The 25,990-nt window shown below is 36.5% G+C and overlaps 2 protein-coding genes and 1 long non-coding RNA gene across 6 annotated transcripts; 1 reads left to right on the forward strand and 2 right to left on the reverse strand.

The window, feature by feature from the left end:
* Nucleotides 1–224: 224 nt before the first annotated feature.
* On the reverse strand, nucleotides 225–5,112 carry LOC130991977 (serine/threonine-protein phosphatase PP1 isozyme 2-like). 3 transcript variants are annotated; one of them, XM_057916413.1, is made up of 4 exons: nucleotides 4,271–5,112; nucleotides 1,906–2,465; nucleotides 1,606–1,818; nucleotides 225–498 (listed from the first exon to the last, which is right to left on the reverse strand). In XM_057916413.1, exons 1-3 carry the CDS (start codon nucleotides 4,467–4,469, stop codon nucleotides 1,648–1,650), a joined length of 930 nt encoding a protein of 309 aa, XP_057772396.1. In that variant the 5' UTR covers nucleotides 4,470–5,112; the 3' UTR covers nucleotides 225–498; nucleotides 1,606–1,647. The 3 variants fall into 3 exon arrangements, with proteins under 3 accessions (XP_057772396.1, XP_057772397.1, XP_057772395.1); XM_057916414.1 differs by having other exon boundaries at nucleotides 225–454; nucleotides 4,271–5,070; XM_057916412.1 differs by having other exon boundaries at nucleotides 225–2,465; nucleotides 4,271–5,070.
* A 3,893-nt stretch (nucleotides 5,113–9,005) lies between these two features.
* LOC130991978 (uncharacterized) lies at nucleotides 9,006–13,041 on the reverse strand. 2 transcript variants are annotated; one of them, XM_057916417.1, is made up of 15 exons: nucleotides 12,832–13,039; nucleotides 12,629–12,713; nucleotides 12,499–12,545; nucleotides 12,294–12,383; nucleotides 12,160–12,213; nucleotides 11,808–11,885; nucleotides 11,661–11,729; nucleotides 11,414–11,569; nucleotides 11,198–11,324; nucleotides 10,670–10,710; nucleotides 10,344–10,433; nucleotides 10,169–10,273; nucleotides 9,645–9,818; nucleotides 9,389–9,498; nucleotides 9,006–9,306 (listed from the first exon to the last, which is right to left on the reverse strand). In XM_057916417.1, the coding sequence occupies exons 1-15, from the start codon at nucleotides 12,865–12,867 to the stop codon at nucleotides 9,231–9,233; spliced, it is 1,338 nt and encodes a 445-aa protein (XP_057772400.1). In that variant the 5' UTR covers nucleotides 12,868–13,039; the 3' UTR covers nucleotides 9,006–9,230. The 2 variants fall into 2 exon arrangements, with proteins under 2 accessions (XP_057772400.1, XP_057772399.1); XM_057916416.1 differs by having other exon boundaries at nucleotides 9,006–9,498; nucleotides 12,832–13,041.
* Nucleotides 13,042–17,765: 4,724 nt separating this feature from the next.
* LOC130991980 (uncharacterized) lies at nucleotides 17,766–21,483 on the forward strand. The gene is made up of 4 exons (XR_009091222.1): nucleotides 17,766–18,221; nucleotides 18,309–18,364; nucleotides 20,579–20,643; nucleotides 21,230–21,483. It is a non-coding gene; the product is annotated as an uncharacterized LOC130991980 (long non-coding RNA).
* Nucleotides 21,484–25,990: the final 4,507 nt, after the last annotated feature.

Below are 25,990 nucleotides of genomic sequence, written 5' to 3' on the forward strand. Positions count from 1 at the left end.
ATAAAATAATAATCGCAGCTAATTTGTTAATATTGTGGAACCTAGATTAAAAAGAAAATTCGTCCATACTCATAACTGAAATGTCACAGAAAAGTTAATCAAGTGCAACATTTGCTATACATATTTTTAAAAATAGCCCCCTAAAAAAAAAGAGCAGGTGTTGTACAAACTACAAAGTTGTAGCAGAAATTGATAAATTGGAGATAGAAAATTGGAACATCAACTTCACAAAAGCAGCAACAATCTACAATTGTAATTGCGATATATAGAAGTGTATTTACACCGTCAAATCATAAAGTCGTATAGAGAAAATTAAAGAAAAAAGTCTGAAGAAAATTAAAAATACAGAGCTTACAGCCTTCTAAATAAGTCCTTCTGGAAAACCTCAGGGCAGTGAGGAACAAGATCACCTAAATCGCCCTGGATGGCAATGGAACACTCCCGTCTCTACATTCTACACAGATTAAGCCGCCGGCTTAGTCTGAGATGACCAGACCTCTGTACATGGTAAAAGAACACATGATGTACAATTCGTGGAAAATGATAAAGACAAATCTCATGATCAATACTTGAATAAGAACCAACCAAAAACGCCCGTACAGCATGCAGTAGTAAATACTCAGTTCATACACAAATTTCTTCTTGTAAACCCCATTACTGCACAACATAATCAATCTTGTAGAAGTCTTACTTAATTCCTTTTCATTTATGTTTAGTTAGGGTTATAATTAGTATTTAACTATAGATGGGTTTAGTGTTTGTGTTTAATATTTATCGGGCATTCAATTTTTATTGTTGATGAATTAGTTGGGCCAAAAAAAGGGCTTAACTAAGCCCAAAAACCTTGTATGCTGCTTTTTGGTGAGGCGAGCTTCATGCCTTCAGGCATTTTACGCCTCAGCTTGAAAAGGTGTAGGCCTCACCAGTATCCACAAAGGCGTAAGCCCTGAGGCATTGTCCCATAGCCTCATCTCGAGACAGGCCTCAAGGCATAAGCCTCAACATCTTTCTACAGCACTGAACCTAATAGCAGGTTACAAATCCTCAAGTCCTTTTTCAACCTATCCGACCATAATAGGTTAATTTATGAGTTCCTATCAACTAGTATTTAGCTTTTGATTAAGTTATTCTTTGCATAAATATCTGTAGCTTTTGATTAAGTTATTCTTCTTTGCAAGAGAATCCCATAAAGGTGAAATTCAAACCTAAAGAAATTGAAAGTGGGGTCAGCATTAAGACATCTTTCATGGAGTAGACAAAATCAGATATTATCCAGTAAACCCAACAAAAAAGAAAAGTAGATCTTGAAGCAAGTAACAGTATAAGATGCGACAGTAATTAGCATGTAAATCTGTCATCCAACCACAAAGACACAAGGGGGGAGAGAGAGGCTGCCAGTGCCATATTATGCAGGTTCAGGATCTTAAAGGATTTTTGAGTGATAAATGAATTCTTTATTAGCAACTAATCATCAATTCCCAGAAAAGTTCCATGTGTTCATGTGAACTATGTTATTTATTCTTTTTTCCCTTTCCTTTTCTTTTGGGTGAGGGGAGCGGTATAAGGAAGTAAAAGAGACGATTAGAAAACAAAATCACCACAAACCTGGGCAGTTAAGGAGTGAGACAGGTGTTATCATACTAGCTTTTACAAGAACCGCTTTCTATCAGTTGGTTTCAGAATCTGAAAAGAGCACATCAAACTCTCATCAACACTCATCATGGCACCAGCATTATCGAATTCGCCACAATAGTTGGGAGCAGAAAATATTGTAACCAGCTGCCTATCGGCAAAAAACTCATATCCATCTTCCACAACCTGGTCAAGAAAGTCTCCAGTTAGATGGCAGAAATAGCATAAAAGAGAATTAAGGGAAACAATCAAAAGAAAAAGAAAAAGCAATGCCTGGTGAGCACGACAAACTAGGTCCATATCGTGTTGCATCAAAAATTCAGCCACCTTATCTGCACCAAAAGTGTATGATACTCCCCTATCGTTCATTCCCCAACCTTTAATTTCTCTACTGGGATCGGACCAAAGTAAATCACAAAGCAGACCAGAATCTGGGACATCAGATGGACGAGGTAAATTTCTTATTTGGTCCAAGTTTGTCAGGTCAGGAGAGAGCCCACCATGCATACAAAGTATCTTATCATCTATAAGAGCTGCCACAGGAAGGCAGTTAAAACAATCAGTAAACACTTTCCAGAGTCTAACATTGAATCGACGTTTACATTCATCATAGAATCCATATATCCTATTGATGGAAGCACATTCATGATTTCCTCTTAAGAGAAAGAAATTCTCAGGATATTTGATTTTGTAGGCAAGAAGAAGGCATATAGTTTCTAAACTCTGTTTGCCACGGTCCACATAATCCCCTAAAAACAAATAATTGGCCTCCGGCGGAAAACCCCCATATTCGAATAGCCTTAGAAGATCCCCATATTGCCCATGAATGTCACCTGAAATCCAAAAATACAAAATAAAAATAAAAAAATACACATGTTCAATCACATTTTTCTCAGTTAGACTAGAAAAATAACAAGAGAATAACACACATATACACACACAAAGACGGTATCTCTTACTTTATTTTTTCTCTTAAAAAACATTTGCCCCATCATACATGCTAAGTGATATTTCTCCAAGGTATGTTGGAGGCTAACTTTAAATAACAGGAGCACTGAAAATTTTCATTAAAGCAGCTATTTGCTACTGTCTTAACAAGAAACAATAAATGATACTGCGACAATCTTAAGTTCTTAGTTTCTTACATCCGGTGACAACACCAGGAACATCAATAGTTAAATATGGTGTTTGCCATTTTCAAAAAGTTTTCAAACATAAAGCAAGAGGAGTGAAACGTGTATATGCTCAATAAAGACAACATTGTACATCCAAATAAGTTTCATGAATCACATGACAGAGATAAAGATAATTAAACTAAAATTTAATAGCAATAAACATGATAGTATCCCATAATTTAAACATATCTATTAATTATTACTACAGCACCAATTAGATATAAAAGGAATACATAAAATCATCATTAAGTAATATCAGTTAATCTAAAAAAATCATAGCTTAGATTAGTTTCTAGTTAACATGTAGGGGAGAATTTTCATTTGATTTCACATCGTGTGTGTGTGTGTGTGTGTGTGTGTGTGTGTAGAAATTCCAAGATATTGGGAATCAATGGCAGTCATCCCTCCTGCCCTTGCTCCGGGCCAACCCTGACTACAATTAACATTTCACCAAACATGGTGGAAGACTAATGCAAACTAAAAGATTTAGGGGAAAAAACATGTTTCAAACATTCAGTAGAGCCATTAAATTTTGGCAATATGGGGGCATTTCCTCTACCTCTCATTCAGATGGAGATTCGATCCAGCCAATAGAACACATATTCAGGGGATATCAGATTCACCCAACCAAAATTCTGAATAAAAATCACATTCAAACTTGAGACAGGAGAAAACCACTAGTTTGTAAAACATAAATGAGAACACTGACTCTGAAGTATCCAAACCTTGACAAGTGTATACTTCCGAAAATGAAGACAAAAGGTGCAAAAGAACATACGAAGTCACCTTAGAATGAGATATGACGACAAACTCTTAAACGCAGGTATTCGCCATCAGTGTAGCTAGAGCAGAAGTACAACATCCAACTCATAACTAGCATCTAGCGATTTTGAATAATCAAATGCAACATTGGTAAAATATGTAATGCATGTGGGCTCAAGGCCAAATGGTTCTGCTCATGAAATTCGATACAAAACAAAATAAGTGCGCCCAAAAATTTCAAAAAAACAAGAAGAAAATGCGCTCTGTACGAACCAAATTCCAGAAAATAAGTGCTAAGATTTGAAATAAGACGGAAACGCACTTCTTACAAAGCCAAATTCCATTTCAAGTGAGTGATTGCAAGGAATGCAGCTAAGGAAAAATACATTTTGTTTCCACATTAAATCCAACCTCTTACAACATAAAATCAGACAACCAAACCATCTAACTCTTCAGGAAACAGCACAATCAAATCACATGCAAGTCCACAGCGCATGAAACGTACATAACAAAAAAAAAAGGCTTTAAAAAATAAAAATCATAACTCATGAACCATGTTCTCATCAAGAAAAGGCCCAAACTTTGACCCTATATTAATTCATCATCAATTATTCATAAGAGGTCCCAGCCCAATAACGACACCCAGGACGTCAAACAATTCAAACGACTCGAAAACGAAGAAATCAAGGCGAATGTTATACCGCATATCTTTATCGGAGCTTCTAGCTCGAGAAGATTAGGCTGAGAGAGGAAGATTTCCCGCGACGTAGTACAGAGAGCACGGATCTCGTTCTCGGAGAGCTGCACCTGACGCACAGTCCGCGCATTGCGGAACTCCAGCAACCGATTGATTATGTCATCCAACAAGGCAGGCTCTATCCCCTGCCCATTCGCCGCCATAGCTTCCCTCCCCTCAAATATCTTCCGCGACAAACCCTAAAGAGGAAAAAAAGGATCAACCCAAATAACAAACCCTAGCTTCCTAATTAACACAACTGGGCCGAAGAAATCGAGAAAATTCGTCAGCTCTTCATGGAGAGAAGCGAATAGGTGGGTGGATAGAGAGGAATCTCGATTTAGGCAGGGATGAAATGAGGATTTGGATTTTGGAGAAAAAAGAGAAATAAAAATGGGAGATGAGGCGGAGGCGACTATATCCTATGCCTATGCGAGACAATGGATTAAGGTAATAATTAAAACAAAGAAATCATCGTCGCAGTCGATAAATCCGGTGCGCTCGTGTGGTTGTGTATTGAGATTTTTGGACTTGACCCCTCCACTTTCCCCTTCTTCCTCTTCTCTCTCTCAACTGCCTGCTTTTGCTCCCCAATTCAAAATTTAGGGATGTCTTTCCAACTTAATTAATTCCGTTTTCGTTTAATTTCATTTCAATGTCGATATCAATATGTATATAAAAAAAATCCAAGGCTCCGCGTTTCAAAGTTTTAAAGCTTGACTGTGTTAAAAATATAAAGAAAAATAAAAGGAGGCTTGAACGAATACAATAAGAAAGAAGTGATTTTTTACGAATTTTTTTACTCTCATTATAAAAATAACGATTGCAAATTTCCACAATAACATAATAAAAAATGTAATATACAAATTGAATGATAATAGGATCTATGGATAATCTCATAATTAAACAAATGAGCTATTTGGGATTATTTCTCCTGTGCATGTAAAACCATTCTATGTTTATATGCATGTGTTATGTTGTGAAACCGATTCATTTTGATATTAGTAGTATTATCAAGTGACAATATTTTAGCTATGTTTCATTGTCTTTTGGCAAAACCTATAGCATTCCCAAATTGTCATCACAATACAATTAATTACATGAATTCATAACTTTCAGTTTATATTCTATACACTCATATGTATTCTTATGTTAAGACATGATTTTCGAGGTATCAACATGGATAATTCATAATTTCACATTATTACTTTTGTAATATTTCAAATTAATTATTTTGAATTGGTAAATTCGAAACAAAGAGGAAGGGAAAACTGATCGAATAATATGCACTCATATAATTACAACTCTTAATTAAAAGATGTATACCAATTAATACTAATAATACTGAATGAATCAACCACTCCCAGTGTGCATAAAAATAAATAATGGAGTCTTATCGAAACTTCCATTGGTCGGCTTTGTGCTGACAACAAATCTTGAGGAAAAAAAATTAACAAATTGCAGTTGAAAATCGAAAATAAACATGTAAAGATATGATTATACAAATATAAGATATAATTTGCATCTCTAAGCAAAGCAAGAAGCATGTGGTATTCAGTTTTGAACGCATCAAGATTCCAAAATTGCAATCATTAATGTCGAAAGAGAGTTTGCTTCCATAAAATGCTCAGAAATTAATATACTAACTTATTAAAAATATGCATCAGAAAAGCTGTGGCCCTTTGAAAGTGTGGGCTTTTCGGGCTATCTGCAGGCCTACAATTTTTGGGCCGGATAGTTTTTTATAAATAGGGTGATTTTGATTTCATATAATAATATAACTTATTTTTACTCATTGTAGCTTCATATTTAAATAAAATAATTAAAATATTATTAATATACCACTTTGTCCCTATAGGCTATAACCCCATCTTAAACTTTATTTTTGAGGCACCCATTTTAAAAGGTGGATACTATACGAATTAGATTTTTATTTTTATATTTTACATTTCTACTGGTAAATCGTTGTAAGTACTCATTAATTAGAAAAACGCCTTTCAAGTTTTCAAATTACAACATGCAATTTTCAAACGCTACAACTTATAATCAATACGTGAATTGAAATTTTAAAGTTGAAGAAGCTCATTATAAACTACACACTACACATTTGATAACTAATTTAAGAGTACTATTTAAAAAAAACTTTTAATCAAGCAATAGTTATTAATTGTAGTTGTAGCAAAATTTAGATTTATTGGTCTCCCTCTGAATTGATGAAGCGAAAGTGCTCGCGCGGTTTACTCAGACTATTCGTGGTGCAGGTGAATGCCTTTGACGGCGCGCCGCCGCATGCTTGTGGCTGCGTCTTCCGCGGTGGCGGCGGCGGCGGTGACTCGGTGATGGATGATGATGTGAGCGCTCATCACCGTGATGAGGCGGATGAGAAGACTTCGGGTGGCCGTGATGCGGAGGAGAATGCTTTCGGGAGTGTGAATGATGGCCGTGATGGGGAAGAGGAGAAGGCACCGGCGCGCCGCCGTGATGGGGTGGAGGGGCGTGCTCGAGGCCGTGAGGGTAGTGGAGGGGAGAGGGCGCAGTGTGCTTCGGTGGTGAGGCTAGTTTTTGTTTCTTTATTGGGGCGGCGCCGCTGCTGGCCACCGCAAAGAGCAGCAAAGAGAGGAGGAATAGGAGCTTCATTTTGGTTCGGGGTTGATGTTTCTCGAAACAGCATAGGTCACATATATATATAGGTAGCTAGAAACCTGGGGAAGCGTTGGAAATCTTTATTGCAAAATGAGTTTCATAATGGTTTTTTACGTTAAGTTTCATTTGAGTATTTGACTTGTAACATATAATTTATTTTAATATTATATTATAACATGATTGAACAAAATGTAGTACTAACTCAATATGAAGAATAACTAGTAAACATTGTGGGTTACTTGAAGGGTATGCGCAACAAACAGGGTCGGCCCTGACATTTCGGGGGCCCTAGGAGAAGAGGAAAAAAAAGAACCCGTAATAAATGAAGCTTCGAGAAGTTGTAGCAAATTTGAGATAGCTATGCACATGTAAGAATACGCAAAATATCTACCAAGTTGAAATGTGAGATTATACTCTCTTGGGGACCATTCTCTATCAAAATATCTCTAATTTGAGTATCAATATTATCCCAAGTGCTTGGATCAAATACTCTTTAGGCCATTGCCCCACAAAATACACTAAAGGGCAATTAAAGAACAAACTAAAAGGGTGTTTGGCTGAGCTTATAAGCTCCTCAAAACAGCTTATAAGTTGTTTAGGAGCTTATAAGCTCCTCCAAAGTGTTTGGCAAAATAAGCTCCCAAATAGCTTATAAGCTCCCCAAAAAATAAGTTCATCAACCTCAACTTATTTTTTTATAATCTCATATGCAACAATCATTTTACAAATATTTTTCAACTATAATTTATTATTTTCATTATATACAATTCAAGTTTATTTTTCTTCGATTTTCTCTCTCTAACAAAAAATTCTCTCTTTAGCTTATAAGCTCAATTATCCAAACACTTTGACAACTTATAAGCTCTTAAAAATTACATCTTATAAGAGCATCTCCAATGCTTGTGTCTTAGAGGGGTGTCTTAGGAGTGGGCCCCACCTAAGACACACCCCTCTCCAATGCATTGTGTCTTAGGTGGGTGCTTAGATCCCCATTTCCACAAAATTCACATTTCTATACTTTTAATTTTAAATTTCAAATTTCATTAAAATTAAAATTCAACATTACAATAATTAAAATAAAAATTAAAGACACAATTAAAATACGATAATAAAATAAAATTACAATAATTTCCTAGGGCTCAATCGGACAAAAACGAGACCAACTCACCCTCTTCGTCTTCGATGATCATGTTGTGTAAAATAATGCACGTGAAAAGCTAAAATAAAATATAGAATTTTAAAATTAAAAATATTACAACAATTAAAAATTAGGTGAAAATTCAAAAAAATCAAATAAAAAATTGGGATTTTAAAAGACAAAAAAAACAAAAACAAAAATTAAAATCAAAAGCAAACCAAAAACGAAAATTTTAAAAGCCTACCCCACCCAGCCGACATCCCCTCTTCTTCCCCAACCCACCTTTTTTTTCTCATCTTTCCCCCATTGTTGCACTGCTTCTTTTTCTTTCTTCTTCTTTTTTCGCACTCTTCATTTATTTATTTTTTTATTAAATCGGCGCGTGTAGCGCACGATTTCGCCAAAATTCGCCAACGACCCGCGTCTTGCCTTCGACGCCGCCTCGCATCACGCCGCGTCTCCAGTGCGGCACACCCGTCTTCGCCCCGCGTCGACCCAGCGCTCGACACGAGCGCTGGGGATGCTCTAAGCTCTTTAAAATAAGCTTAGCCAAACACCCTCTAAAGCTTCTGTTGCGTGAGGGTGCAAACAAGCACAGCAAGAGTTCTTTTCGTTTTGGGGGGATGCAAGACAAGAGTCAAGTTCTACTCGTAATTTCGTCATAGTTTACTATCAGCGGTTGATTTCGTAATTTCCCCTGGAAATTTGTATATCAGCGGTTGTTTGGACTTTGGAGAATTTGAAGGTTATCCACCTCCATCTAAGTCCAAATTAATAAGCTTATTATTTTTCACACACAACAAACAAATCAAGATCCAAATAAATTTCACATTTTAATGATATATTTGTAATTATAAATATATACTAGCCATTGGAAAACAAAAAATTCTACATGTACACATAGTACACCACTCTCACGTGCTATAAGTCGACTAAACTTTCGCTGCTTGGAAGGAAATTCCAAACAACCGGTTACATACTTAAATACGTACAATTACAAATGAATATAAATAAAAATCGTGATATCAGCTAAAAAACCTTACAATCTCTGATCATTTTTGTTATCCACATTATCAAAAGAACTATTATCCTTCAACAAATGGAGTGTTCTAATCATCACATAAAAACACAAACTATTCAGCGGTTACCGTACAGTAACTGACCCATCTTGCTTCATCTTCATAAGACCATTCTCAATGTTCCGCAACACAGGTTTGTAGCTGAAAAGCACACAACACTTTCAGAAAATCATAAGCATGCGCACACGCACGCACACATGAAGGGGTAGAGGATAAAACGTACAGGCGCATGAGTCCATTGTATGCTTGTGTTGCTTGCTGGAGGCGAGTCGAGAGCTGCAATACATCCGCAGATAGAGCCTCTGCTCTGCTTTGCTCTTTAGCTAGCTGTCCCTATTACAAGTGAAAATAAGAAAACACGCAGGTTACCCCAAAGGTAGACGTACTTACAGGAACTAATGGGTATAACAAGGGCACTGATTCACAAAAGAAATGCTAAGAACAAAAGAAATACTAATAGAATGGTTTCAAAGGCAAACCTTTAAGGAAATATATTCAGCATTGTATTGAGATTCAATTGTATGATCACCTCTGCTGGAGCCAGAAAGTGCCTGGAAAGCTTTATCATTCAGACCTGGTAAACTGGCTTGCTCCATCCGCAGCTTGTCTAATGTGTTGCGAAGTTCCTCATTTTGTTGTATATGAGCTTTAACCTGTAGGAAACACATAAAAGGAAACTCAGAATTTGGACTATAAAATATAAATAAAGAATGCCACATCTCAACAGGATGTGTAACACAGCATCTGAATGTCAGAGGAACTTTCAAGAAGGTATATGTATCGGCAACCTAATGAAAATGCAAAGCAATGCAAAAGGTGGTAGTACAGATTTATTGACATGGCGTGTTGCTGGTAAAAGTAGCCCCAAATCCTTAAATAAAGAGACAGGGGTCTCGTTCACCTAATAGTAGGAGATAACTAGGATACAGTCGGTCATCCTGCTAACCAGTGAATGACGGTACAAGGATGTGAGTAAAACATGAGCCAAAAAAAAAAAAAACACCTGACTCTCCCAGTTTGCTACAAGTCCTTGTGATTCTTGATAAGCAGATGACAGACTTGAATTTTCTTCAAATAATCTCTCTATTTCCGAAGATTGGGAGTCAATCTGTAGACAGAAACTGATGTAAAATGAGTTGTAGTTCTTGATGCTAAATGAGCAAACAAAAATCATTCACCTCCATTAGAAGTTTTTGTCTGCTAGTTTCTAGTCTCTCAACAGCTACTGCCATATCGTGCAATTGCTTCTCAAGTCTCTCCTTGTCTTCCTGCAATCATATGTAGCATATGTGTTTAGATCGATGCAAACCGCAAATCCATGAAACCACAAATGGATGATAAACTTAAGAAACAAAACCAAAATCAATCAGAATCAACCTATTTAAACTAATTGCAGGGATAAGAAAAATTCATCTTCTATGCAACATCACATCTGATTTGCCATACAGTTAGTTGGAACCATGTATTTTCTAGAACTAAACAGGATCAATCCAAAAATTCATACCAGTGTGAACGCCCTCTGGTGCCCCTGTTCTGTTTCGTTTTCTGCACTAGGACAGGCAGAATTAAAAAGAAAATTGATGGCAAATAGAAAGAGAAAAGAGGTCAAAAACAATAGTGACACAGCAACTAGAAGCAGGACATAATTGCATTGTTTAAAAATGTTATAGCCCGGGAAACAAAAATCATTTCATTGGAAGTTCCTCTATGAAGAGGTTATAGTAGACATCATTATGATTTTACTAATTAGCCGGAGGAATATTTGTAAATTGTAAGTGTCACAATGCCCAGATGAAAAACATGAAAAAGCTTTGTCAGATACGAAAACATGGGAATGTTTCAAACAGACAAAGGCTCTACATCCACCAGCTGAAAAACAAAAAGCTTCGTATCTTCTTCATAAAGATAAAGTCTTCCACCTCAGGTAATCAGTTCAGAAGTCTAGGTTTCATGTACTATTATGACTAACTAATTCCTAAGGCGAGGAGATCGAACCACTGCAGCTTAAAACCCAGAATAGCAATGGTGATACCTGAAATCCTTTTAGAGGCAGAGGCAAGTTTTTCTTCCAACTCTTGCTTCTGAATAATGAGAGCAGATGTACGGGCCTGCTCCTCTACTAAAACTTGATGCTCTTGTTGTCTAAGTATTGCTTCTTGCTTTAAATATCCAAAAACAAAATAGAATATGAGATTTAGATGACGATAATCTTATCAGACAAGCAAAAGAAGTCACATGACAAGCTGACCTCAAGCTTAGACCTCAAATTAGACAATTCTTTTTCCATCACTTGCATCTGATCAACTGAATACCCAGTCGCATTGACACCACCTGAAGGATTGTGCATTGCTTGCTGTTGCAACGCGTTTAATTCGGCTCGTAATAAAGCTGCATCCTCTTCCGCCTAATGCAAGAGGATCATAAGCATATAAAACAATGGGGTGCAGGGGAGCTAATGTTTGTTAAATCAGCCACTCGGGCTGCCACTGACTTACTCTATATTGTTCTTCTTCTGCTTCTTTTATACGTCTTTTCAGTGTGCGAAGCTGGGCAGAGAGATCCTCCTGTAAACGTATAAGGGAGGAGAAGATGAGAATCGGGAATCTGTAGTGGCCAGATAGACTAGAAGTGCAAATTGATACCCGTGCAACAACTGCAGCATCTTTTTCCATCGCAACATCCTTGAGTGCCTTTCTCAGTGAAGGAACTGTGTTCTGTTCCTGAAAATATAAAGCAGAAGCAGTTGTTCACCCAGATGTCCACTGGCCTTCAAATCTATACTGGGATATCATGATATAACATATCTATATAATTATCATAAGTAATCTATTACCATGACTATTTTACGCTTAAATATCTTAGAAGACATGCATACAAATACCAAATTGAAATCATAGGATCATTAAATCCGCCAAAGTCTCTTGATTGCCAAATATTGCAAAAACTGAAGTTAAAACATATCAAGCAATTCATAAATTTACGTTAAACCGATACCAGATCATTTAGTCGCCTCTGCATCATACTGTTCTCCACTTCTTTCTTTTGAAGCTGAAAGAAATTAATCATAAATACACATAATCAAATGGTTCATCATTTATTGTATATATATCTGTTGCGTATTAAGATACCAATGAGGTGAATTCCTTGTTCGCTTCCTCGAGCTCTGTATTCCTCTGTTGCATGTCTTTCAATTGAGATAACAAGCCACTGATATCATTCTGCCATTATATTATCGAAATCACCAAGACATAGTGCTTAGATCGTGCAAAGAAGAACATATAAAGCGCAAATTTATCCGTTTTCCCTTTGAAAACTAGCAAAAAAGATTGATACCTCCGTAAGTCGATTTGCACTTTCCGATTTCTTCATACCAGTAGCATCTAAATGCAACAATAACAACAAATAAAAAGATGAAAATTAATAAAAACATAGTATAACAAAAATGTAAAAACAGAGCTAATACCGGTAGGGTTTTTGGCGAGATCTGGTCCGGATGAGGTCTTGCTCATTCTCTCTGCTGCTGCGCGCTTCTGTCGAATGTCTTCCAGCTGCAGAAAATGACACAATTAAGCATACGATGATCGGATTAATGGCTGAATTTTACAAAATCAGACCGCAAATATTCAACAACTTTGTATATTCACAATGAGAGGAAGAGATCAATACCGTTCGTCGACCGAGAGATGCATGACGAGCCTCCATCTCTAACTTAATTTTTCATAAACAAGCGATTCCCGCGGAAGAGAGGATAGAGAGAATGTTCTTTCCGCCGCCGGCCGACGAACCGTCGATTGGGAGAGAGAGCTGTGAGATTTTGGGCTTCTGATGGGCCGTTGTATCTCCAAAGGAGAAATTGTTCGTTCTCCACGTCACCGTGCTTACGTGGTGAATATCCAATATATTGCTAACACGTGGAAAGTAAAAATCCTAATCAGCTTTTTGAGAAAAAAATAATGGGGTTGTGATCATAAAATACAGGAACTTAAAAATATGTTACTATGATTTTCAATTAAACTTTCAATTAAGTCAAAAAATACGTGAATTTATATTTTTATTGCAATTTTCATTTAAGTTTGGCTTTCAACAAAATTATAACTTAGTTGACAGTCAAAAGTTTCTAAATACTCATCATCCTTAGAAGTTAGACTAACATCAGATGAGCTTCCGACTGCCAACTAAGCTTAAATTTCGCCGAAAGTCAAACTCAACTGAAAATTGCAATTAAAATATAAATTTATGTTTTTTTTGTTGGCTTAATTGAAAGTTCATGTGAAAATTATAATTTTTTCAAAATTTGTGTATTTTTTTACCATAATTCCAACTATATTGACATATATGGTTTTGTGATACAATAAATTTATGCAGGAACATGCTAGTTAAATAGCGAAAATTTGATTCATTCTATTTAATTTTTTTAAATTCAAATAATTTAGTGATTTTAATGTAGATACATTGTAGCTATTCTTTTAATTTTTTATAAATGTATTTTTTATTTTATTTAAAAAATTGTGATGGTTTTAGGTGAATAAATCATTAACACACCATTCAAGTTTAATAAATAAATTTCGAAATCTTAGCTTAGAAATGATTTCATATGATAGAAAAACATAGGCATCGAGATTACATGTGACTATCAACGTGGATGATGTTATAAAACAATGTTGTCTTCCAATTCCATGACTTATTATGATTATTTAACTTTTTCGAAAACGGATCACTTTTAATGAATTGGGCTAACGCAATTGAAGGTCAATTACATACTATTAATCACTTTTTTACAAAAATGAATTGTCCGCGCGATCTATCGTACCAATCATGTTTTTAACTTTGTTTCTTTAATTATTATTTCTTTTTGAAGGAAATCACTATCATATGACTAACTTTATGTCGTGAGGAATTCATTAATCTATACTATATTAAAACAGCAGTTTTCAATTAGAAATTGATTTCAAATCAATTTGAATGGCAATTTTGAAAATATATTCAACATGAAGGTTACAAATAAATTATATCCCACTCACCCCACTATCTCACTTACACATTAACCCATTCAAAAAAATCAAATAAATCCACTAATATATTATAAAAACTAACGATCAATTATATAAACAATGCATAGATAATATTATGATTATAATATACGATCAATTGAGTATAGTAAATCAATTGAGTATAGTAAATCAATTATAATATTTATAACTATTATAATTGATTTACTATTTAATATATATATATATATAGTATATATATCTTATTATATATATATACAAAATTATTTTCGTGCATTGCACGAGGGAAAATACTAGTTTTAATAATCTCTCACTTTTTAAGTAGAAATTAAATCAATTAAGCTACATTTGTTTGTTAGCACTCAACAGTTATGAATCAACTCAAACGAACAGAGGCATTTACATATGATATAATTATGTCAAACAAAAATAATATACATTACATAGTCCATACAGAGGGCAAGCAAAATCGATCGACCTTGAACTAAACAATTTGTGATTTTTGGAGGTTGCATTTTAGTTAGAATCACATTTTCTTGCTAAGATAATTGAGTAACAAACTAATGATTGCATGATAGTCAATTTTAAAAATTTCAAGTTGGATCACACCCGATTCCTTTCAAATTAAACTGCCACAAACAAACAGTGGCGAAATCGCATGGTGTTTTTTAGTGAGAGACTGAGAGGCTTAAAAACCCTTACCATTTTTTTTCCCATTGTTATAAAATTGTAAAATTATCAAATTTGTGCACACTTAATCAATAAACTGAATTGATTAAATGGAAATCATCTTCTTGAATATTTGATCTTGAAATATAGAAAATAGAGCTCGGATGCACACTTATACTAAAAATCCATGAATTAAGACAACAATCAATTCATTTTGGATTAATAGTAGTATTTTATATTCCGAACTTTCAATATTTCCACAAAATGTCTCAAACTTTCGTTTTCTCCTAATTTTTTTTAACTTTCAGCGTTTTACATAAGGTGTCCTGAACTTTTAGTTTTTTTTCTATAAAATGTCTCGAACTTTCATTTTATCCTAAAAAATCCAAAGTTTTCAACATTTTCTATAAAATATCTTGATATACAAAATTTGGTGACAGAAAGATGATTCTTCTCAAATTGATTGTAGTCAAGTTGTGAATCTCATACCACTATGTTGATGATTTGAGACTTCTTTGGTGAAACGAGTCATTTTCAATCACCAGATTTTATATAATGTGACATTTTTATTGAATACGGCGAAAGTTTGAGGTTTCTCAAGACTAAAAAAATCAAGACAATTTATATAAAATGTTGAAAGTTCAAGGTTTTTTAAAATAAAATAAAAGTTCGTGATATTTTATAGAAGAAGTTAAAAGTTCAGAATATTTTAAGAGAAAACTAACTTTCGAGATATTTTATGAAAAATGTTGAAAATTCGGGACATAAAACATTATTAATCCATCCATTTTTCAGCATCAAAAGTGCATTGCCAAAAAAAAAGGTGCATTGCAAACACTCTATATATATGATCCATTCACTTCAAAAGCTAACGAGAACATGTGCATAGAATAAACGCATTGCTAAAGATGTGGAGCAGAAAAATCTGCTTTTGCTTCACAATCTGTAGAGCTAAAAAGAAGGAATCTGATGATGAAGATGGATCCAGCGCAATCAAAAGAGGAAACCGGAAGCGTAGCAGCGGCGGATCACCGCCTGACGACGACATCCATGCTGGATTTGACAGCGCCGGAGCTGCCGTAACTGGAGCAGGCGCTGTGGCGGCAGCAGCAGCGGCAGCTGGAGCAGTTGCTGCGGCCCACCACGCGTCCGAGATGGGCGGCAGTACTCACGGTGGTGGCGATGGCGGCGCTGACGGTGGTTAGTGGCCGGTGTTTGACGTTTATTTGACCTACGCTGTTTTTTTTTTTTTTTTTTTTTAAAGATTTATTTGATGCTGGTTTTGCTATGTGTTTTTTTTTCTTTGTTGTGAGAATTGTAATTTGTGTCTGAGTTATTATTGGAAGTTTTTGAGTGATTGTAGCGTGAATAATATTTGAAGTGCTATTTATTATGAAAGCATATAGTGTTTTAGTTGGTTGATTATATAATATGGTTATTGATTTTGATGAATTATGTAGTTGAAGTGAAGAAATGTGGAAATTTTTTATTTATTTTTCGCCACATTAATTTACTTCATTTTGTATTTAAACCTACAATTTTTGGTAAATTCATTAAATTATAACACTATTAGTATTGTTTGCTTTACTTTAATGGAAAATGTATATTTTCACTATTTTTTCGCAATTTTCACCATTTTCACATGTTTAGAGATTTAGTGTCCCACAATCTTATGTGTGCCACTGTGTCCCATGCTTATATCTATTATTTTAAAAATATTTTTTATAAAAATTAAATTTATTATAATTAATACAATGAATTATATTTAATTTTTATTTCAAAAAATTAATTTTTTTAAAATATATATACCATGACTTTGAATTTATCAACCTATTATTAGCTAGTAAAAGTGAAATTAAATGATAAAAAATAATTATATACCCTAGATTGATAGAATAAACCCTAATTAATAATCACAAAATTAAACTAAACCATATAAAGCTGAAATTGAAGAAAATATATATAAGAAATTAAATGAAATTGAAAATAGGACACAAAGTGGGATATAAAGTGTGGTACACTCTACACTGAATCTCATTCCGTCTTGGGATGAGATTCAGTGTCCCATAATTTTATGTGTGTCACTGTGTCTCATGCTTATATTTATTATTTTAAAAATAGTTTTTATAAAAATTTAATTTATTATAATACTATGAATTATATTTAATTTTTATTTCAAAAAATTAAAATTTTTAAAAAATATATATACCATGACTTTAAATTTATCCTATTATTAACTAATAAAAGTGAAATTAAATGATAAAAAATAATTATACACCCCATTTTCATTTTCAACCAAAATTTACGTGGCTCATTCCTTCAAATTGTGTCCCTTTTGACTAGTATAACGACTGTCAATAGTTTTTCTAAATGATTAGGTGCAAATAAATTTCTCTATTTTCATTAAATTTTATTTTTTTCATATAATTTTAAGTTTAATATAATTATTGCGGAGTATTAGATTATTAATTTAATTTAATTTTATTATTGATTAAGATTCCGATGAAACTTATTATTAACATGACTAATCAACGTTATTTCATAAAAAATTACATCATTTTCACCAATCGATCAGACTATAACGATTATGTCTGTCATATCCCGACTTTTAATCACTGATTAAAGACTGAATTATTAATAATTAGGTTCGGCATCCATTAATAATAAAACTGGTTTAATTTATTTAATTGTTATATATGTATTTTGATGTGCTAAATTCTTATTATTATTTGAATCCGTTTGAGATTTAAAGAATTATTGAAGCAGTCAATAATTTATTTTCTAATTTAATAATTGACTTAGCAAAGTCAAGTTATTAATTTATATACGATAAAAATAGTATTTCTATTATTTAATTGAAGTCGTGATTAATCTTCGACTTATAAAACGAGTTATAAAATATGTAATTTGTAGAGAGTTATAACGAAGCTTCGTTATATGAGAACCCGAAATTAGTATTACAAATACAGAATAAGGATTTTATTCATCACATTCATCTAGCACCTACACATTTCCACATCCATCTTACTCTTAAATAAATTGATGGTGTTGGAAACACTCATCATATGCCAACCATCCCACTAAACACTCATCATATGCCAACCATCCCACTAAACACTCATCATTCCACTAAACACTCATTATTCCACACACTCATCATTCCACTAAACACTCTTTACACCTTCTTTTGCCAGCCATCTTCTACACCTTTAACATCTCAACATGCAATTAGCTTTTATTTAATCAAAATCAGCAGCCAACATTCCTCCCATTCCTCCTAACATTCTGATCCAAGCTATACGTTCTTATGCTTGAATTATAATTCACTGATTCTAGCTTTCCAAATCAGTTTCCAAGATTTCCCAAAACAAGAAAGAGGTAATAAACGTCCATTAATTCTTCCAATTCTTTCATAGTTTTCAGATCCAAAATTTCATTGTTAAGCTTGGCTGAATAAATTCGCAGATCCAATTTTGGTGAATTCAGAAAGAAGATTTTCCTCATTTCCTACTCATATCAAGGTTACCTCCTATTTCCTCCATACTTACTGTAAAATTCGAACCATCAAGAACATCAACACACGCACTCATAATCATTATATTTCTATCTATTACAAGTACAGATCAGTTTTTGTAAATAGAAATGATGAAAGAACAGATTTTTAAAACCCTAACTTGTTCTATATTTTGAATCTGGACTGAAAAATTTGGGGGTTCTTGTGTCTTTGCCTTCTGTGTATATCCGGGCATGGAGAGTTGGGGGTGAGAGCAGCCGGCGGCTGCTCGCGGCCGGAGGCGGCGCGGCGGCAGCCGCCGCCTTTTTCCTCTTGCTGTTGAAACGAGAGAGAAGGGAAAGGGGGAGAGATTAGATTATAACAAAAAGAGAGAGAGAGAAAAAAAGGGGAGGGGAAAGAGAGATAAAGAAGGGAGGGTGGAGACTTAACTTCCGGCGACGTTGAACGGCGGCGGCGAAACTGCCGATTGTCTCCGATCTGCCAAAAAGGAGAAAGAGAAGAGGGTTTTCAGCTTTTAATTAAAATGAAGAAGGTGGTAGGAGAAAATGGAAAGTAGAGAGGGGGTTAGAGTTTACCTGCTTCACGGCGGCGGCACCACGGTGGTTGCTTCGCCGGAGGTCGAGAGAGGGAGAGGGAGAACAGGGGAAGCGGCGCGGCGACGCTCGGCTTTTCACAACGGCCGGAGAAGGCACATGCAGCGGCGGAGAGGCCTCTGCCACCCTGTTCCAAGGCTGGGGACGACCAGGCGGCGCCGTGCTTGGCCACGGCGGAGGCGGCAGTGGCACGCGAAGGCGGCGATACGGCGGTGGGAGCACCGGGCTGGTCCTGCTCGGCCGGAAAAGAGGATAAAATGGGGGAAACTCAGATCTAGTTTTAAGAAAAGAAAAGAGGAGGAAAGAAAGAGATTTAGGGCTTACCTGTGAGAAACGATGCTCGGCTTCTCCACGGCGAGTTCGGACGGCCGGTGAAGAAGACGACCAGTAGATGACAGGGGCTGAGAGAGGTGGCCGTGTTCTGTCATGGCGGAGGAGGCGGGGTAGCACATGTAGGAGGCGGCGTGTGGTTGTTTCCGAGAGATAGAGACGGACGAAAAGGGAAGAACCAAAGGGGAAAGAGAGAATAGGGGAAGGGAAGAGAAGCGGCCGGCGAAGCGGCGCTCGCTGCTGACGGCGCCGCTGACGTCCGGCGAGGGAGAGGGAGGCAGACCGAGAGGGAGAGAGAGGGAGAGTGAAAGGCGTGCTGTGTGTGTGCGTGTGTTATGTGTTTTGTGTGTGTGGTATATGTTGTATGTATTAGGGTTAAGTTTAGAGTGGGCCGAATTTTTTTATGCTGGGCAATTTATTTTAAATTTCAGTGGGCTTGAGTGTGGGCCGATTTATTTTAATTAGCTTGGGCCGAAAATTTTAAATAAAAATGGGCCGATTTTTTTTATATATACTGCTGGGCCTTCTTGCTTTAAAAAAAAAATTGGGATTAAACCCTCATTTTTATAATATTTCAAGGCTTTTTGAGTATGGATTTTAAATGGTTAAAATGTTTTATTTCATCTCAATGGATTTTAAAATGTTTTATTAATTATAAATGAATAATGGAATTTCTTATTTATTTACATAAAAAAAAATGTATAGAATATTATAAATATGGTTTCTTTTTAAAGAAAAAGGATTAAATTATTTTATGAGTAATTCCATTATAATGGAATTAAAATGTCCTATTAGAATGGCTTCATGTTTTAATAAATATTGAGACTATTTATTTACATGATAAAAAAATGTGGAATTGTGTTATAGAATGATTAAGTATATGATTTACTTGATCAAATGAGCTTGGGATTTAATTGAGATATTAAATTACTAAGCATGTGTTTATAAATGATTTATTTATTTAAGTGATGAAAATGTGCGAAGTATGAGAAAGCATGATTTATAATGATTAAATTTTCAAGGTGATAATATATGGCTTGTTCTTAATTGATGGAGTACTTGACTAAATGACGGGTGTAGAGGGAGGTTATGGATTATGTACATGTTGATGTTCGAACAAATGGGTTCGAACCTATATGATAGTTACATGATAATTGGTTACATTTTATTGATTGAATGAAACGAGATTAATATGGATGCTAGAACCCTAAAACATTAAAAGATACCTTAGGCACGTAGAATTAGACTTTGTCTTATGACAATTTCTTCACGAACTTATCGACTCTTCATTAATGAAGGTCCGGGCGACAGAAAGTGAAGCAGAAGAAGAAACGATTCCACGCCAGCTTTAAGAACAATTGAGGTGGGCATTATTTTATTATTACGTATATAGAGATCCCCTGCGTGACGTAGGCCTCATATGCGAATATATATGCATGATATGTTTTGACTATTTATTCAGTTCTTATAAAATGCTTATATGTTCAATGCCCTTTATGAAAATGAAAATGTTATGAAAATGAAATGTTTATGAAATGATTGACTGCCAAAATGTTTGTGTTTTTATATGTATCCTATCTGTGTTGGTTCGCCAACTTTAAAGGAAATCCAATTGGGATCCTATGCTAGACAAAGGTCGCTAGCTAGGGTTAACGTGTACACTCATGGAGACCGCGAGTCGCTTGCGACCGGTCTTGGCGTCCGTGGTAAGGAGGCCTCCTTCCCGGCGCGTGACAGAAAGGACAGATATGGATCATATAGACTGAAAATGGGATGCATCCACCTTTATGAAAATGAACGAAATGTTTTAGTAAGCGCAGGTCATTTATGAAAACCCCTGTGTGTTACTGTTATGGCAGTTAAATTTATATATGTATGCATGTTGTATTTTCGGCTTATGTCACTGAGTATTTTTATACTCAGCCCTGCATGTATTTCTAAATGTGCAGGTTGAGCAGGCGATGGAATGGATTGGTGTTGAGCGGATTTCCCTTTTGATGTTTATGTAATGAAACCTTGAGTATGCATCTCCATATGCATAACTCACACGTTTTTCCGCTGCAAACACTCTGAATTTGTTATCGTATTGTGGAACTTATTACTCCTTCATTTTGTTTAACTTTCATTTGGGGTTTAGTCGTTATGGCTGGCTCATTTGTTAATTACCCAAGTGGTTATATATATATATACCACTAGTTTGTTGTTATTAATGTTGGTTATTTAGTAAATCCCTTTTTAATTTCCATTTCTTATTGTTCACCCAAGTCAACCCCGGTTAACCCGTCATTGGGATAGTGGGCTGTGACAGAGTGGTATCAGAGCAGTTCGTTTGCTCTGGCCCTAGAAACCATTTTCTAAAAAGTCATGTCTAGTTTGATTCACTAGACATATGTGGGATCATACGACACCGCTCAACACTCCATTGCATCGTGCTCAATCAAGGAAAAAGGTAACTGCAGTTACAAAGTTTTAAAGATGTTATTATTCTAAACTGTTTCATGAAAATGTTTATGCAAAGAGCATGCTATGATGAAATGTTGAATGTTTTGCCTTTCATTGAAATGTTGAATGTTTTGCCTTTCATGACATATCATTGCAGTTATGATGTTATGATAAGAAGAATGATAGAGAATTGACACATGCTTTCCCCAGAAAACATAGATTGCTATAAGTTGCATGATCACTATTCTAAAAGAACATAGACTGCTGGATTAGTAGGATATCTCTACAATCTAGATTCTTAAAGTGATGATGTAGAAGAATGAAAAAGAACTTAGAGCATTTCAGCTTCCACAATGAAACAATGGTTCTTTTGAACTACAAAGAGGAATGAAAAGACATGTACGCGTTGAAGGAAAAGCACGGGATGATGATACAAGACGAATTCAAGGCAAACGCTGCATCAAGGGTTTGAGCATAGTCTCTACGTTCAAATGTTCACACGCGATAGAACACTGAATCGACTTTTAGTACACGATAGATTTTAAGAACAGTATGCTTTGCCTATATATATGTATATATTTGTGTACATGTTATACGTGGGGGTTTGGGTTCAATAGGACATAGAACTTTAAATTAAGCTTTTGGTTTGCCAGTACGAACTTGAGTTTTATTATTATGAATAGTTGTCAACGGCTTTCTAAGTTCAGGATGATGTCTCCCGTGTGACTGGAAGGTGATGATGTTGGACCTAGCCAGTCCACATGATCCAAATATCAGTAGATGTATTTTGGGTTGAAAACCCATGTGTTTCAACTTTCGGTTGAAAAGCCAGATGAGTTTTTACTCTAGATCATTTTGTTCGACCTAGTAGTTACTCCTTTCTACCATCTGGTTATTCGTTTGAATTTCTCAACAAATTTTTCTGCACCACTTTGTTTTAATATCGTTCAAGAATTGAGCCTTACAATTGTTGAGTTGTCCTAGTACCCTCTTGTGATCAATAAGGATTTAGATGTTTTGTTATGATGCTTTCATGATTAAATCAAGAGGAATATGTTATGAATTGAGGTAAGGAATATACTGAGGATCTTTTATTTTTGAAGCACAGAATGCCTCCCAGAAGAGCCCCAAGAAATAATGTGGGAACCGCAAACGAACCCCCACGAAGGGTTGAGGAACTTTTTCTTAAACAAAGCCCGCCAACATTCAACGGGACCGGCAACCCGACTGATGCCGAAATCTGGATTAGAGCAATGGAAAGGATTTTCGACTTTCTTTACTGTTCTGACCAAGAGAGACTCTCTTGTGTTGCATTCCAACTAACTGGGTCGGCAGATTTTTGGTGGGAAACCAAGAAGAGGGCAATGACCCTCGAACAATTGGAAAACCTGACTTGGGAAGACTTCAAGACGGAGATCTACGATAAATACATTCCCAAGAGCTACAGAAAGAAGAAAGAGACGGAGTTTTTCAATCTGAAACAAAACAAGATGTCCGTGACGGAATACGATCGCGCTTTCTGCGACATGTCTCGCTATGCCCCTCATCTGATCGACACTGATGAAAAGATGGCCGAGAAGTTTCGTTCAGGCCTTAGGCATGAGATCAAGATGGCGCTTGCTGGTCATGGTAATCTCACCCACTCTGAGGCACTTAGCAGAGCCCTGGATGTTGAAGCAGCCATGCCTGAAGACCGCCCAACCCAGACTCAAGCTTCGGGAAACAACGATCGTGGGAAGAGAAAATGGGATGGCAACAACAACAATAATAGGGGTTACTACAACAACCAAGATAACAAGAGGCCATGGCAAGGAAACATGATGCCACAAGGGCAATGGCAAGGACGACCAGTCAATCCAGGATCAGCTGGAAACAATCAGGGCCAGCTCAGGGCACCTTTGTGTCCCAAATGCTCCAAGTCACATCACGGCATATGCTTGGCTGGCAGCAATACCTGCTTTAAGTGTGGCCAGAAGGGCCATTTTGCCAGAGACTGCCAAGGAAAACCACAAGGAGGAATGAGAGGGCCGAATCAGCCGGGCCAAGTACAACCACTCAGGGCTATCCAAGGCCAACAGTTACTCTACCCACCACCACAGCAGCAGTATCGACCTGCGGCACGTCCACCGCAAATTCCACAAGCAAGAGCCTATGCCTTGCACAAGAATAAACAAGGAAACAACCAAGGGAATTTGGCAGGTATGGGCACATTACTTGACACACCTGTTATACTTCTGTTCGACACGGGTGCCTCGCATTCTTTTATTGCAAGTGTATGTGTAAAAACTTTAAAGCTCCAACCTGAAAAGACTAATCAGGACTTGAGAATTTCTTCACCAATAGGAGGAATAGCAGTAGTAGTAACACACGCTTGCTCGAACCTAGAACTGACCATAGGATCGTTTAAGGTTATAGCAAACAACTTGCATGTTATATCGATGGAGGACGTTGATATAATCCTGGGAATGGACTGGCTAGCGGAGAACTATGCCACGATATTGTGCCAAGAGCGGAAAATCGGTTTCAACTTTCCAGGAAGGGACGCTTTGAGTTTCCACGGAATATGCAGGAGGAACAGAGTGCCGACTATTTCAGCTTTACAGGCAAGGAAGATGATGAACAAGAAAGACTGCCAAGCCTTCCTCGTATACCTGAACGGGGGAATTGAGACCGAAAAGACAATGGAAGATGTAGAGATCGTGCGGGATTTTCAAGATGTTTTCCCAGAAAATTTGCCAGGATTACCACCTGACAGACAAGTAGAATTCACCATCGATCTAGAGCCAGGAGCGGCGCCGGTATCAAAAGCACCGTACAGAATGGGCCCGAAGGAATTGGAAGAGTTGAAAATCCAGTTACAAGAGTTACTGGACCTAGGCTTCATCAGGCCTAGTGTGTCCCCATGGGGAGCGCCGGTGCTGTTTGTCAAGAAGAAAGATGGAACCTTGAGATTGTGCATCGATTATCGAGAGCTGAACAAGCTAACGCTTAAGAACAAGTATCCATTGCCCAGAATTGATGATTTATTCGACCAACTCAAGGGCGCGTGTGTTTTCTCCAAAATCGATTTGAAGTCTGGGTATCATCAGTTAAAGGTTAGACATGAAGATATACTCAAAACGGCTTTCCGAACAAGATATGGTCACTACGAGTTCGTAGTTGTACCGTTCGGACTAACAAATGCACCAGCTGTGTTCATGGACCTCATGAACAGAGTATTTCATCCTTATTTGGATAAATTCGTCTTGGTGTTTATTGATGATATCCTCATTTACTCCAAGAATGAAGAAGAACACAGGGAACATCTGAGAACTGTTTTGCAAACTCTTAGGGATGAACGCCTTTATGCCAAATTCAACAAATGTGAGTTTTGGCTCAAAGAAGTTACATTTCTGGGACATATTGTATCTTCAGAAGGTATTAAGGTGGACCCCGCCAAAGTGGAAGCAGTACAAGGATGGAAGTCGCCAACTACCCCAAACGAGATCAGAAGTTTCTTGGGATTGGCTGGCTACTATCGAAGATTCATTGAGGGATTTTCCAAGATAGCAAGGCCGATGACGCAATTGCTCCGAAAGGGAATTAAATACACATGGACTAACGAGTGTGAAGAAAGTTTTAAGCTGCTCAAGGAAAAGCTAACTACAGCGCCAGTGCTAACAATTCCGGAACCAGACAAGGAGTATGTGGTCTACACGGATGCATCAAAGAACGGACTAGGATGCGTTTTGATGCAGGAAGGCAAAGTGATTGCATATGCATCGCGGCAACTTAGGCCACACGAATTGAATTATCCGACCCATGATCTAGAGCTAGCGGCGGTAGTGCACGCACTAAAAATCTGGAGACATCATCTATATGGTGTCAGGTGTGAGATTTACACCGATCACAAAAGTCTAAAATACTTTTTCGAGCAAAAGGATCTCAACATGAGACAGCGAAGGTGGCTCGAATTAGTAAAAGATTATGACTGTGGTATAAATTATCACCCGGGGAAGGCCAATGTAGTAGCCGACGCATTGAGCCGCAAGGTCCCATTGAAACTGGGATACATCCTTACAAAGGAAGAAGAGCTCATACGAGATTTTGATAGGATGAAATTAGAGGTGATAAACCCACCTGCTACAATAGCGGGGGTGGTCGCGATTATACCCAATTTGAGGAAATTGGTGGTAGAAGCTCAAAGGAAGGATGATAAATTGGAGAAATTACGAGCTAAGATAAGAGAAGGAAATCTTAAGAACTACCACGAAGAAGCCGATAATGCT

The sequence above is a fragment of the Salvia miltiorrhiza genome, chromosome 7 (genome assembly GCF_028751815.1).
Source record: "Salvia miltiorrhiza cultivar Shanhuang (shh) chromosome 7, IMPLAD_Smil_shh, whole genome shotgun sequence".
NCBI classification, from domain to species: domain Eukaryota; kingdom Viridiplantae; phylum Streptophyta; class Magnoliopsida; order Lamiales; family Lamiaceae; genus Salvia; species Salvia miltiorrhiza.